The sequence below is a fragment of the Trichosurus vulpecula genome, chromosome 4 (assembly GCF_011100635.1).
Source record: "Trichosurus vulpecula isolate mTriVul1 chromosome 4, mTriVul1.pri, whole genome shotgun sequence".
In the NCBI taxonomy this organism is placed as follows: Eukaryota; Metazoa; Chordata; class Mammalia; order Diprotodontia; family Phalangeridae; genus Trichosurus; species Trichosurus vulpecula.
In genome coordinates, this window is record NC_050576.1 from 228,705,835 (window position 1) to 228,718,265 (window position 12,431).

The following is a 12,431-nucleotide window of genomic DNA, read 5'->3' on the forward strand; positions in this document are numbered from 1 at the left end:
GAATAGCAAGGAAAAAAGTCAGTCTTTTCGAACATGAGTAATTTTTTAATAGCTTTTAATATTATTTCTATGAAGGTATAGCAAATGAATCTAAGAAGCTGTATGGAGTACAGTTCCACCCTGAGGTTGGTCTTACAGAGAATGGGAAAGTGATCCTTAAGAATTTCCTGTATGATATCGCTGGCTGCAGTGGGACCTTCACTGTGCAGAACCGGGAGATCGAGTGCATTCGTGAGATCAAGGAACAAGTGGGAACATCCAAGGTTCTGGTGAGCAACTTGAGTGCGATGGGACTTGAAGTCAATTTGCCTCATTTACTTCTCTTTTTCATCAGATTCCATAAAATGTGTTATTTGCACATGAAGCAGTTATCTTTGCTTAATCTTTGTTTTTAGCTCACTAGTTCCAAATCTTTTTCATCTTGTACTTTTTATCAGTAAAAATTTTTGAGCACATACCTCCTAAATTTGTGTATTTACTTATATATAAATTAAATCTACATATGATCACACTGATCATTTTGATGGTTGTACAATTTACACAAAAAATAGAAATTTTTAAAAAGTGACATAAAAATGTAGTGCTGTTTGAGCCTAGAGGCAGCAGGGAACCAGTGCAGTTTATTGAATAAACAAATGATGTGATCAGACCTGGGCTAGGGGGAATTTGTTCGTTTGGGCAGCTGTGGAGGGTGGGTTGGGAGGCAGGGAGACCCTCCTACTGTAGTGCAGGTGAGAGGTGAGAGCCCTGGGGCAGTGTCTGCCTGACAGAGATGGCAGGATGGTAATCCAGCAGAGACATGGGCTGAGGCAGAGAGAAGCAGCAAAGATAACTGGATTGAAAACCGAGGCCACTGGCAGGATGGCGGTGCTCTCAGTAGAAAGAGGGAGTTTGGGAGGGAGGGATGGGTTTGAGGAGAAAAGGAGTGGCTACTCAGTCTTCCCCACCAAAAAAATGGAAAGTGGGGGAAAGCAGCTCATCCACTGACCTATGCCTTGGGGCACTGAGCCTCAAGGGCAGTGAAGGAGGGCCGAGGAGCCTGTTCAGCTGCTGCTGGAGCCTGTGTTGGACATGGGACGTCATTGATAGGACAGGTTGACTAGGGCAGTTACGTTGAAGAGGATTCCATGATTCCGCTGGGTGAGACGGGGCCCTTCTTCCCATCCTCGGACTGATCATATCCCTGGGGTTCCAGCCTGGGCTCCACCTTTAGAGATCTGTGGTCTACAGGAGCAAATCCTTGATAGCGCTTCTCCTTGGAGTTGGTTCAAAGTGTTCTCCTTGGGCTGCCTAAAACTTGTTAGTGGTGATGGTGAAAAATGAGTGATTAAGGAATGCTTTGAGGTGAGTGCAGTTTGCCTTAGTGGTAAGTTTTCAGCCTCTCTTCACATGCTCGAGCCAGTTCCATTTTTCCCACTCTCATGTCCTTCCTCTTTAGGTTTTGCTTAGTGGTGGCGTCGACTCAACAGTTTGTACAGCTCTGTTGAATCGGGCTTTGGACCAAGACCAAGTCATTGCTGTGCATATAGATAATGGCTTTATGAGGAAGAGGGAAAGCCAGTCTGTGGAAGAAGCCCTCAAAAAACTTGGGATTCAGGTCAAAGGTACGGCTAGCCATTACACTTCCCTACAGACTCGGGCCTCTTTAGGGTATACTGTGTATGCTTCATTAAACAAAGTCATATCCTTTCACATAAGACCTATTGAACATATTCCCTGGCTTCCATTAAGTCCCAACTAAAAATCCTGTCTTTTACTGGAACTTCTTCCCAACCTCTCATTTAGTGCCTTCTCTTTGTTAATTATTTCCTGTTTATCTTGTATATAGCTTGTTTGTACATAGTTGTTTGCTTGTTGCTTCCCCATGAGATTGTGAGCTCCTTGAGGGCAGGGACTGTCTTTTGCCTCTGTTTGTGTCCCTTGTGCTTAGCACAGTGACTGGCGCGTAGTGGGCTCTTAATAAATATTGATTGATTGTGGAATCTTAAAATCCACTTCTCGTTTCCTAATCTAGCATCTTAAACAAAACTCATAATCACTTTGATATAGGAGATTACTGTGTTACTGATGTTGATCTTTGAGCTCATCTTTTAGTATCAGCCCTAGGGATAGTCTTCAAAAACATTAGTTGTGCAAGAATGATCGTTAAGCCAACAAATTTGTATTCACCCAGTTCGAATTTCACAGCATCACATTTCTTTTGCCTTTTTACTTATCCTCATGATTTGCAATTCTGTAGTTTCTCTTCGGTTGTTTTCTCTTTCTTACTGGTACTATATTAGGACAGGAGAACCCAAGAATCTACTTGTTCCAGATTTCTCTGAATCACAAAGGTGGTAGAGGGCAGGCAGGCTGGCCATGCTTTCTATCTTTGTTGGAGATTGATTGCGATCTGTAGATAGTTGCAGGGCTCTGGTAGGGGGGCCCTTGACTTTTTATTTTTAGTTAATTAAAGTCAGTAGTTAATGACAAAGTGCATTTGCTCTTCAGTCAGCTGGGATGGGTGGACGGTTACCCAGTGTGAGCTCATGCGATCTGGGCATAAGTGCTCAGGAAACTCTGGTGATGTTTGGTGCCGGTGATACCAGTGCCAACACTGCAAGTTGTGCTTGGTGTTCTCTCCTGGGTGAACCTGTGTAAGTGAAGGGCTGTTGAGAAGAGGAGGATCAAAGGAGACTGTATATATACACATATACATGTAAAGCCCCTTTCAAACCTTAAAGTGCTGTAGGAATGAATGGATGAATGAATGAATGAATGAATGAATGAATGAATGAATGAATGAATTCAGTGCAAAGCAAGATGGGCCCTGCCCTCCACGAGCTCCCACTCCAGTGGGGGAGATTACACCAGGGAAGGTTTCAGCTGCAAGTCCAGTGGAAAGGTCCCATGGACCTTAGGGTGCTACTAGCAGTTGGGGGCTAGAGGGAGGACCTATGATTCAGTTAATGAAAGAAATGAGGGATACTGAGAGGAGAGAGTGAAGGAGGCTTCAGCCCATACAAGACAGAAATGGGAGGTCTAGGCTCACATGTGAGGAGTGGCAAGAAGTCTGTTTGGCTGGACTGCAGAATACGGGATGGAGAGTAACTTGTGCCAGGCCTGGTCCAGCTATAGCTTTGGCTCAGTCCCACCGTCTTTCTCCTGTCTCTGTGCCTGCACCTGTGCTGCCACACAGAGCTGAAGAGATCATGCCGGGGACTGGCTCTGCTACAGGTTTATATTCTTTCTCAGCCTAGCAAGGCAGCCTTTCCACCCCTCCTCAGCTGGTTCTCTGTTCCTTCTTCTCAGGGCTCCCACATCAGCCTTTCCCCCACCTTCTCAGCGGACGATGTCACTGCTTACTAAGGCTACAGTGGCCATTTCTCACGAGCCCCTCCATATCACAAAACCCCTTGGCATCAAACTGAATTCTCTCCTCCTCTGCTCCAGTTGCTGATGCAGCCATAACTCTTCTGGCCAAGGCCAACCTCCGGCTTCCTGTCCTCGTGAGCAGGCCCCCTCTCCAGTCTTTGGTCTCTCTGTCTGCTGCCTACAAAGTTGCCTCATTGTCCCATAGCCTTCTTCCTGCTCCCTGCCCTCTCCTTCAGTGCCCTCATTCACAGATAAACTTGTAGAAAAAGTTGCCTCTGTTTCCCTCTTCCCTCACTGGCTTTTGCAGTCCACCTTGTGACCTCACTGCAAGGTTACCCCTGATCTCCCAGGGGCTCCTTCTGCTGGCGCTTTCTCCCCTCATCCTTCCTGACCTCACGGACTTGCTGTTTTACCTCAGACAACTGGCGGAAGCCCCTTGGACCTCAATTTCCCTGTTTTTCAAACAACTAAAATTGATCTGCCTTCCCTGGCTCACAGGGTACATGTGAAAACTCTCTTCAGTGGGGGTGGATTACAGCTCACTCATACTTTTTCATTATTTGTTTTCTTTTTATTCACCTCTTCCCATAATTTCTTCATGGAGGATCACAAGAGGAGGGAAGGCAGAAACTCTTTGAAAAGTTAGAAGTGCCATAGAAGGCAAGGTCATTTTCTTCATTAAGTTTGAAGGGTGTGGTGGTGTTTATGAGAATGTGCCCCATCAGATCACTTTTATTTTTTAGTTTTATTTTTTGAAATGTTTTATTTTCAGTTTACAACACTTGGTTCTACATAATTTTGAGTTCCAGATTTTCTTCCCCCCCACCCCCTCCCTCTCTCCCCAAGATGGCATGGAATCCAATATATCTTCTACATGTAACTTCACATTGAACTTATTTACGCAATAGTCAAGTTGTAAAGACGAATTATGTCCAATGGAATGAATTATGAGAAAGAAGAAACAGAACCAAAAGAAAACCCCCAAAAACAAAAACAAAAGAGAAAAAAAAAAGGGAAAAAAAAGGGAAGCATAAAGTGCGCCTCAATCTGCATTCAGACTCCACAGTTCTTTCTCCGGATGTAGATAGCATTCTCCATCGTGGGTGCTTTGGAGTTGTCTTTGCACCTTGTATTGCTGAGAAGAGCAAAGTCTATCAGGGTTAGTCATCATAGAATCCATATATCTATCAGATCACTTTTAGGACCTGAGATCTGATTATACTAAGTAGGTATTCAGGAAACAGATTCGTTAACTGCCTTTCTTGTCCTGATAGATTTTTTTATGCTTGTTTTTATGCTTGTGGCTAAATTTTCTTTTATCTGAAAGGTGTCTTTCAGAAACTGTTTTGTGTTTAGCAGCATCAGTTCCTAACAGCAGAACATCATCTCCTAAAAATATAGTTCATTAAATGGTTATATACGCCTCCATATGAAAGCTTGTCTTAAGAGTTGATAATCCCCTTGGGAGTGGAAATTAGAACACAAAATAATATTACTTGTAGAAATTGTTATGAGATTTGATACTTCTTGCCAAAAAGATCAGTATGAATGTTTCTTGTTTCCTGGGAAAAGATATGTTATCATGGATAAGTGAGTAAATGATAATATATTTTGGGGGGAGTGAACATGAGCAAAGATAGATTTCTGTTGCCAAAATTCAGCATGTTCAGAAAGGTGGCAGGCCCGGGCCTTTGAGCTCTCATCCTGAGCCCAGATTCTGTGTTCTCTCTCATCATCAGCTGTTTGGCTTCAGAGAGGAGATACCTGTGGATTCTCGACTTTGATAATATTTGGATAGCTGACTTAAGGCCAGTGCCCTTGTAGACACACTGCCTCTCCCCTCTGGCCCTTCTTGCCACACCCCTGGGCTGTCTTGGGAAAACTCTTTCTTCCTATTTATGCCAATTGGATCCATCATTTGTGGCCCAGTTCAAGTTCCATGTGTGTCAGCAGACCTTCTGTGTCCCCTGCAGCCTGCAGTGCATTCCGGTAACACTCATACTGGGGCTCCCTGCGCATTTTACAGACTTTGCCTCTTGTTGAGTCTCTGCTCCCGTAGCCAGGTAGATCAGGAGCCTTTGAGAGAGCAGAGACGGCGCCTTAAACTTCTCTTTGGGTTCCCCTGCAGTCCTAGCTCAGAGCCTTGTACGTAGTAGGCCCAATCAAGAAATATTTGTTGACAGAATAATGACATGTAATCGTAATGATAACAGATAACATTCATATGTGGTGCTTACTGTCCTCCAGGTGCTGGGCCGAGCACTTTACAGTTACCATTTCATCTGATCCTCGCAACGACCCTGGTGCTATTATTATCTCCATTTCACACTCGAGGAAACTGAGGCAGAAGATGTTAAATGAGTTGTCCAGGGTCACATTAAGTGTCTAGGGCTGGGTTTGAACTTAGATGCGCCGTCCTCCAGGCCTAACACTCACGTGAGAATCAGGTGTCAGTTCATGAAAATCAGTTTTTCATGCCTGAGTGGGTAACCTGGAAAAAGAGTTCCATGGATGGATTCGTGATGTTCTCTGGGCACCTGGCTCCTCGGGACTGCCTCGGATCCCTGATCACCTCTGGCTGCACCAGGGTCTGGATTCTAAATAGAGAGATGAGGTGGAACCTTGCTTTTCTGGGGCAGGGCTAAGGGGGATGCCCTGGAATCCTTACAGAAAGACTCACTGTCCTTTGTTTTTGAGAGCAAATGTGACTCATGAATTGCTTTAAGTGAATGCTGCAGTTCTGGAAAATGTGAAAGACCTTAAAAGTTTGGGAGGATGGCTTATTCAGTCTTTGATAGTTCTTCTTAAAAAAGTGTATGTTTGTCCCATAGTGGTAAATGCTGCTCATTCTTTCTACAATGGCACAACGACTTTACCGATATCCGAGGAAGACAGGACTCCCCGAAAAAGGATCAGCAAGACGTTGAACATGACCACAAGTCCTGAGGAAAAAAGAAAGATCATTGGAGACACCTTTGTCAAGGTACTTTTCTAATTACGTCTAAAGTAACTGTTGTCCATGGATTGTAATACTTGAGGATTGATGTTTCTGTAGTGTTTCTCAATGACTCTGAGGAAGATGCTGCTTTAAAGTATTATCACCCCATTGGAACCTGCAGCTTAGAGAGATCAGTCACCTGTTAGGAGGCACCATTGTCTGGAAGTGACCTGGAGGGAGGCTGGACAGCCCTTGGTGAGAGTGGGGATGGCTTCCATGTCGGGGTGGACTCGGTATCCCTCAGGACCCTTCCAGCTCTTAGATTCCAGGATTCTCTGAGACGCAGCTCACCAGTCAGCTGAGCCTTAGTTTCCTCATCTGTAAAATGAGGGGATTGGACTGATTGTTGAGCTCTCATCCACTTTCTGGATCTAGGATTCTGAGTGAGATTCACTTGCAGTACGTGTGAAATTGCATCATCTCGTTTTTCTAACATGGCTCTGAAAAGAGTGCTTCTTAGTTGAACTCTTTTGTTTCTGTCCTTGGTATGAAATCAGAATTTGTTTGATTTTTCAAGTAAGGAATCCCCTAATCTTTCATACCTGCTTACTGAGTTTAATATTAGCCCATAGAAGCTGTGATTGGAATGAAAGCCAATCTACATGGCTTTTAGATATTAATGCTTTGCTTCATGACAGGTGGTCTTGGGAATTGATGATGTGGGTAGTTGAGTTTCCCTCTATCCCTGAAAGGGAATACTTGTAGCTGTATCCCCAAGGCTTACTAGCCACACTTGAAATCCACGTTCTGCTTGCCTGACTAGTGGGCTCTGATGCCAGTTCATTTTGGTGTATTTTTTCTCCTTGGATGGGAATATAAGAAAACACATGTTGAATTCAGAGAGTGGCCTCTGGGAACAAGAGAGGGAGAGATGAATATTGTATGAGATGCCATGAGAGAGGCTGAGCCCTGAGCGGAGCCTGTCAGCAGTCAGACGGGACAACTGCAAGGTGATAAGAAAGGAAAGAGGCATGTGTTGGGCTGTGGCTGCTGCTGGTAGGGGTAGAAAAGCTGACCAGTTTGTAAAGAGGCACAGCCTTTTAAGATGAGAGCTACCCCCTTTGCCCAGACTGCAGTCAGTCAATCAATCAGACATTAAGTGCCTACTATGTGCCAGGCATTGTGCTAAGCACTTTTCAGTTTTCATTAGTAGGTACTTCTTCCTTCTGTGGTGGCTAGGGAGCTCCTACTAAGCAGTGTGCCTGCAGGGCTGGTGGAGCAAGCCCACCTCCTGTTCATACATCATGCTTTCTTGCCTGAGTTGCAGGGGATGATGGAGGAGGAGAGATGGAGACATCTTGCTTGCTGAAGCATTTGTCAGCATTCTTCACTCTGTAGGGTTCAGTGTCATGGTGTGATAGTGGGAAGAACAAGTGGTATGGAAACTTCAGTAGGGAAGAATGATGCTTCTGTTTCATAGACAGGACAGATGGGCCTAGCATTGTGCTGCTCTTCCATGTAGAGCAAGATAAACTGGGGCGATCGCGTGACAGAAAGATCCTCCATCTGCTTGGGCCTTGTGTCTGACCTCTTGGTTACAGATTGCCAATGAAGTAATTGGAGAGATGAACCTGAAACCAGAGGAGGTTTTCCTTGCCCAGGGAACGCTCAGGCCTGATCTAATTGAAAGTGCATCCCTTGTTGCAAGTGGCAAAGCTGAAGTCATCAAAACTCATCACAACGATACAGAGCTCATCAGGAAACTGAGAGAAGAGGTAAGCAGATGAGACCAGAGCATCTGACATGCAGGAGGCATGTTATGAATTGAGATAGTCATTCTCAGTGCCTTTGTTCAGAAGGGGGTCGCAGATGCCAGGGAATGTGGGTGGGTATATACAAATTTATCCCCACCCCTGGGAAAAGCTCAGAATGTTCCCTGCTCGTGAGGGCGTCAGCAGTGCCAGCTTCACCTGGGAGATGCCCAGCTGGACTGAGAGGCAGAAAGTCCAGTCTCAGGCCTTAGCTCTGCCTCTTAATATAGTGACTGTATGACTTTAAGTAGCTTTGACCACCATGAGCCTCAGTTTTCTAGGAGGTTGAACTAGGTCATTTCCAAGACCCCCCCTTTTTTTTTTAATAATTAAGATTTTTTTATTTTTAGTTTACGACACTCAGCTCCACATAGATTTGAGTTCCAGATTTTCTTCCCCTCCTTCCTACCCCCGCCCCCACCCCCCCAGGCGGCATGGAATCTGATGTATCCTCTACATATAACTTTGCATCGAACTCATTTACACAATAGTTAGGTTGTAAAGAATTATGACCAATGGAATGAATCATGAGAGAGAAGAAACAAAACCCAAAAAACAAAAGAGAAAAAAAAAAAAGAAAAACTAAGGGAAAAAAAGAGGGAGAGCATACAGTGTGCCTCAATCTGCATTCAGACTCCATAGTTCTTTCTCTGGATGTAGATAGCTCTCTCCATCATGAGTCCTTTGGAGCTGTCTTTGAACCTTGTGTTTCTGAGAAGAGCAAAGTCTATCAGGATTAGTTCTCACGGAATCCATATATCTGTGGTCGTGTATAATGTTCTCCTGGTTCTGCTCCACTCACTCAGTGTTATATTGTATAGGTTTTTCCAGGTTATTACGAAGTCCATGTCTTCCCCATTTCTTATAGCACAATAGTATTCCATTACCTTCATATACCACAACTTGTTCAACCATTCCCCAGTTGCTGGGCATCCCCTTGATTTCCAATTCTTTGCTACCACAAAAAGAGCTGCTATACATATTTTTGTACATGTGAGTCTTTTTCCCACTTGTGTGATCTCTTTGGGATACAGCCCTAGAAGTGGTATTGCTGGGTCAAAGGGTATGCACGTTTTTATAGCCCTTTGGGCATAGTTCCAGATTGCTCTCCAGAATGGCTGGATCAGTTCACAACTCCACCAACAATGTAACAGTGCTCCAGTTTTCCCACATCCTCTCCAGCATTTATCATTTTCCTGTTTTGTCATTTTAGCCAATCTGACAGGAGAGATGTGGAACCTTAGAGTTGTTTTGATTTGCATTTTTCTATTCAGTAGTGATTTAGTGCATTTTTTTCATATGCCTATAGATAGCTTTAATTTCTTCCTCTGAAAACTGCCTGTCCATATCCTTTGACCATTTCTCAATTGGGGAATGACTTGTATTCCTATACATTTGGCTTCCAAGACCCCTTTGAGTTCTAACATGTGATTCTATTATTTTAGGCAACATTTGCTAATGAAAAGACTACTTTGGATGGGGGGGAGACACGTTTTGTCATGAGTCCTTGGGAATCATGACTGATCATTTTGTTGATCAGAGCTCTTAAGTCTTTCGAAGTTGTTTATCTTTACAATGTTGTTCTATCTAAATTGTTCTCCAGGTTCTGCTCACTGCACTTTGTATCAGTTCATACAAGTCTTCCAGGATTTTCTGAAAGCATCTGCTTCACCTTTTCTTATAGCACAGTAGTATTTCATCATATTCATCTACCGTAACTTGTTCAGCCATTTCCAAAGTGATGGGTATCCTCTCATTTTCCAGTTCTTTGCTACCATAAAAAGAGCTGCCGAATATTTTTGTACATATATGTATAATTTTTGTGCAGATATGGGTACTTTGCTTCTTTCTTTGCTCTCTTTTGAGCATAGACCTACTAGTGTTATCACTGGATCAAAAGGTATGTACAATTTAACAGCTTTTTGGCCTAGTTCCAAATTGCTTTCCTGAATGGTTGAACCGGTTCACAGATCCACCAGCAATGTATTAGTATACCTGCCTTCCCAAAGCCCCTCTAGCATTTGTCATTTTCCTGTTTTGTCATCTTTGCCAATCTGTTGGGTAGAAATTGTTTTAATTTAAGTTGTTAATCAGAGTTGTTTTAATTTTTCATTTCTCTAATTATTAGTGATTTAGAGCATCTTTTCATGTGGATATTGATAGCCCAGATTTTTTCCTCTGAAAACTGCCTATTTGTATTCTTTGCCCATTTATCAGTTGGGAATTGGATCAAATTCTTATAAATTTGGCTGAAATTCTTTCTTGATACACTGCCTAGGACCTTCCTACCTGGGAATGCCACTATGGTTGCAGGTCTCCTTGGTATACTTTGAATTTGTGACCTGAAACTGAGTACTGGGCACCAAATCTGCCAGTTGGCATCCGTTCCTGCACACAGTGCCTGGTATGGATATGGGACCTCCTCTTGTCCTGGTGCACAGTTTGTCCCTGGGAGCTGGCATGCTTCTGGCCAGCCCCTGTCCCCAATGTTTGTGGACCTCTAAGTTTCTCATCCTATGTTGACCTCAGGCTCGAAAAACAACTCATTGACTTTTGCTTGGATTTCCCCATCAAAATTTGGTCTGGTATGTTTCCTAGGTCTGTCCTGAGTAATTGATGCAGAGGGGGAGCTTGCTGTGACTCTCCCATCTTGGCTCTCTAATTTATTTATGATGTCAACCTATGTGTAAATTACGCGCTCATTTGGAGCTTGCCTTGGTATGTTCTGTGAGATGCTGATCTCTGCTTAGTGTCTGCGTGGTTACCCAGCTTTCCAGCTTTCTCAGCAGTTTTTGTTAAATGGTGAGTTCTTTCACCAATATCTGTGCTCTTTGGGTTTCTCAAATGCTAGTTTGAGATGCTCATTTGCCCTGTGTATCCTGTACAGAATCTCTTCTGATTAACCTTTCTATTTCTTACCCATTTCCAAATTTCTTCAATGACTATGGCTTTGCAGTATAGTTTGAGAGACTCACACTGCCTTCCCACCTTTTTTTCGTTGATTCTCTTGATATTCTTGACCTTTTGTTTCTCCAGTTGGATATTATTTTATTTAGCTCTATAAAGTAGTCCTTTGGCAGTGTAGTTGAGATGGTACTGAAAAAGTAAATTTAGGCAGTATCACCCTTTTTTAGTATATTGGCTTGGCCCACCCATGATCAATTAATACTTCTCTGATTATTTGTATTTATCTTGATTTGTGTAGAGAGTATTTTGTAATTGTTTCCATATAGTTCTTGTGTATGTCTTGGCAGATAGACTCCCAAGTATCTTATATGTAGCTATTTTTAATGGAAATTCTCTTTCACATTTTTATTGATGATGCATTGTGCTATGCTGATAATTTGTGCAGGTGCTTGCAGTTTTGGTGAAGTTATTATTTTAGTTTTATAGTTGATTCTCTAGAGTTCTCAGAGTAATCCATCATATCATCTACAAAAAAATTTTTTTTTCTTCTTAGTGTGTACTTATTCCTTTAAATTCTTTTTAGTGTCTTATTTCTATAGGTGGCATTTCTTAGCACTATATAATGGCACTAGTAATGGTGACAAAGGACATCTTTGCCCTTGATTTTTTTTTACAGACCTTTAGCTTATCCCAGATACTTGTCATTTTAAGAAAAACTTCTTTTATTCTTTTGCTTTCTAGTGCTTTCGACAGTGTTATCTTGTAGTTTTTTTGGCATCTGTTGATTTCCATCATAGGATTTTTATAGTTTTTATTAATATGGCCAATTATCTTTATGGTATTACTAATATTGAACCAGTTTTACACTCCTGGTATAAATCTAGTCTGGTCATAGTATCTCATCTTTGTGATATATTGTTTTAGACTCCTTGCTTTTCTCTCTCTGCTTCGCCTGTTGCCTGATGTAGTTTTATATACCATGAGAAGTTAGTTTCCTTTTCACAATAGGAAATAAATAACCCAGGCATCAAAAAAGGTCCCCTTAATTCTTTACAACCATTAGCGGAAAAAGCCCTGCTTTAAAGTCTATAATTTACATCACCACACCCTTGTATTGGGTTTGTTTTGAATAGAACTTTTTGAGTTTTCAGAGAGAGATGGACCATTCTGAAGTACATTTCCATGATCTATCAGGCCTGACTTTTTATACTGAATGTGGTGGAATGGTGCTAAGTGTTGTCATAGATCATGAAAATAAACTTTTAAAATCAACATGAGCTGTTTTTAAAAGGCAGTTTTCTTCTTGTGGCCTTCAGCTCTGTTTTGTTCCTCCTTAGGGAGGCAGCTCTGCACAGTGGTTAGAGAGCTGACTTCCAAACCAGGAATTCCTAGCTCCACCTCTCCTCCGTGGGGCCTCTGTG

General features: G+C 42.7%; 1 protein-coding gene across 1 annotated transcript in view; it reads left to right on the forward strand.

The window, feature by feature from the left end:
* Positions 1–12,431, forward strand: part of GMPS (guanine monophosphate synthase) — an 82,258-nt gene that overhangs the window by 49,303 nt on the left and 20,524 nt on the right. The window contains exons 6-9 of the mRNA XM_036753560.1: positions 76–269; positions 1,439–1,604; positions 6,186–6,337; positions 7,894–8,067. Coding sequence (XP_036609455.1) covers positions 76–269; positions 1,439–1,604; positions 6,186–6,337; positions 7,894–8,067 — 686 coding nt within the window. The remainder of the gene's footprint in view (positions 1–75; positions 270–1,438; positions 1,605–6,185; positions 6,338–7,893; positions 8,068–12,431) is intronic.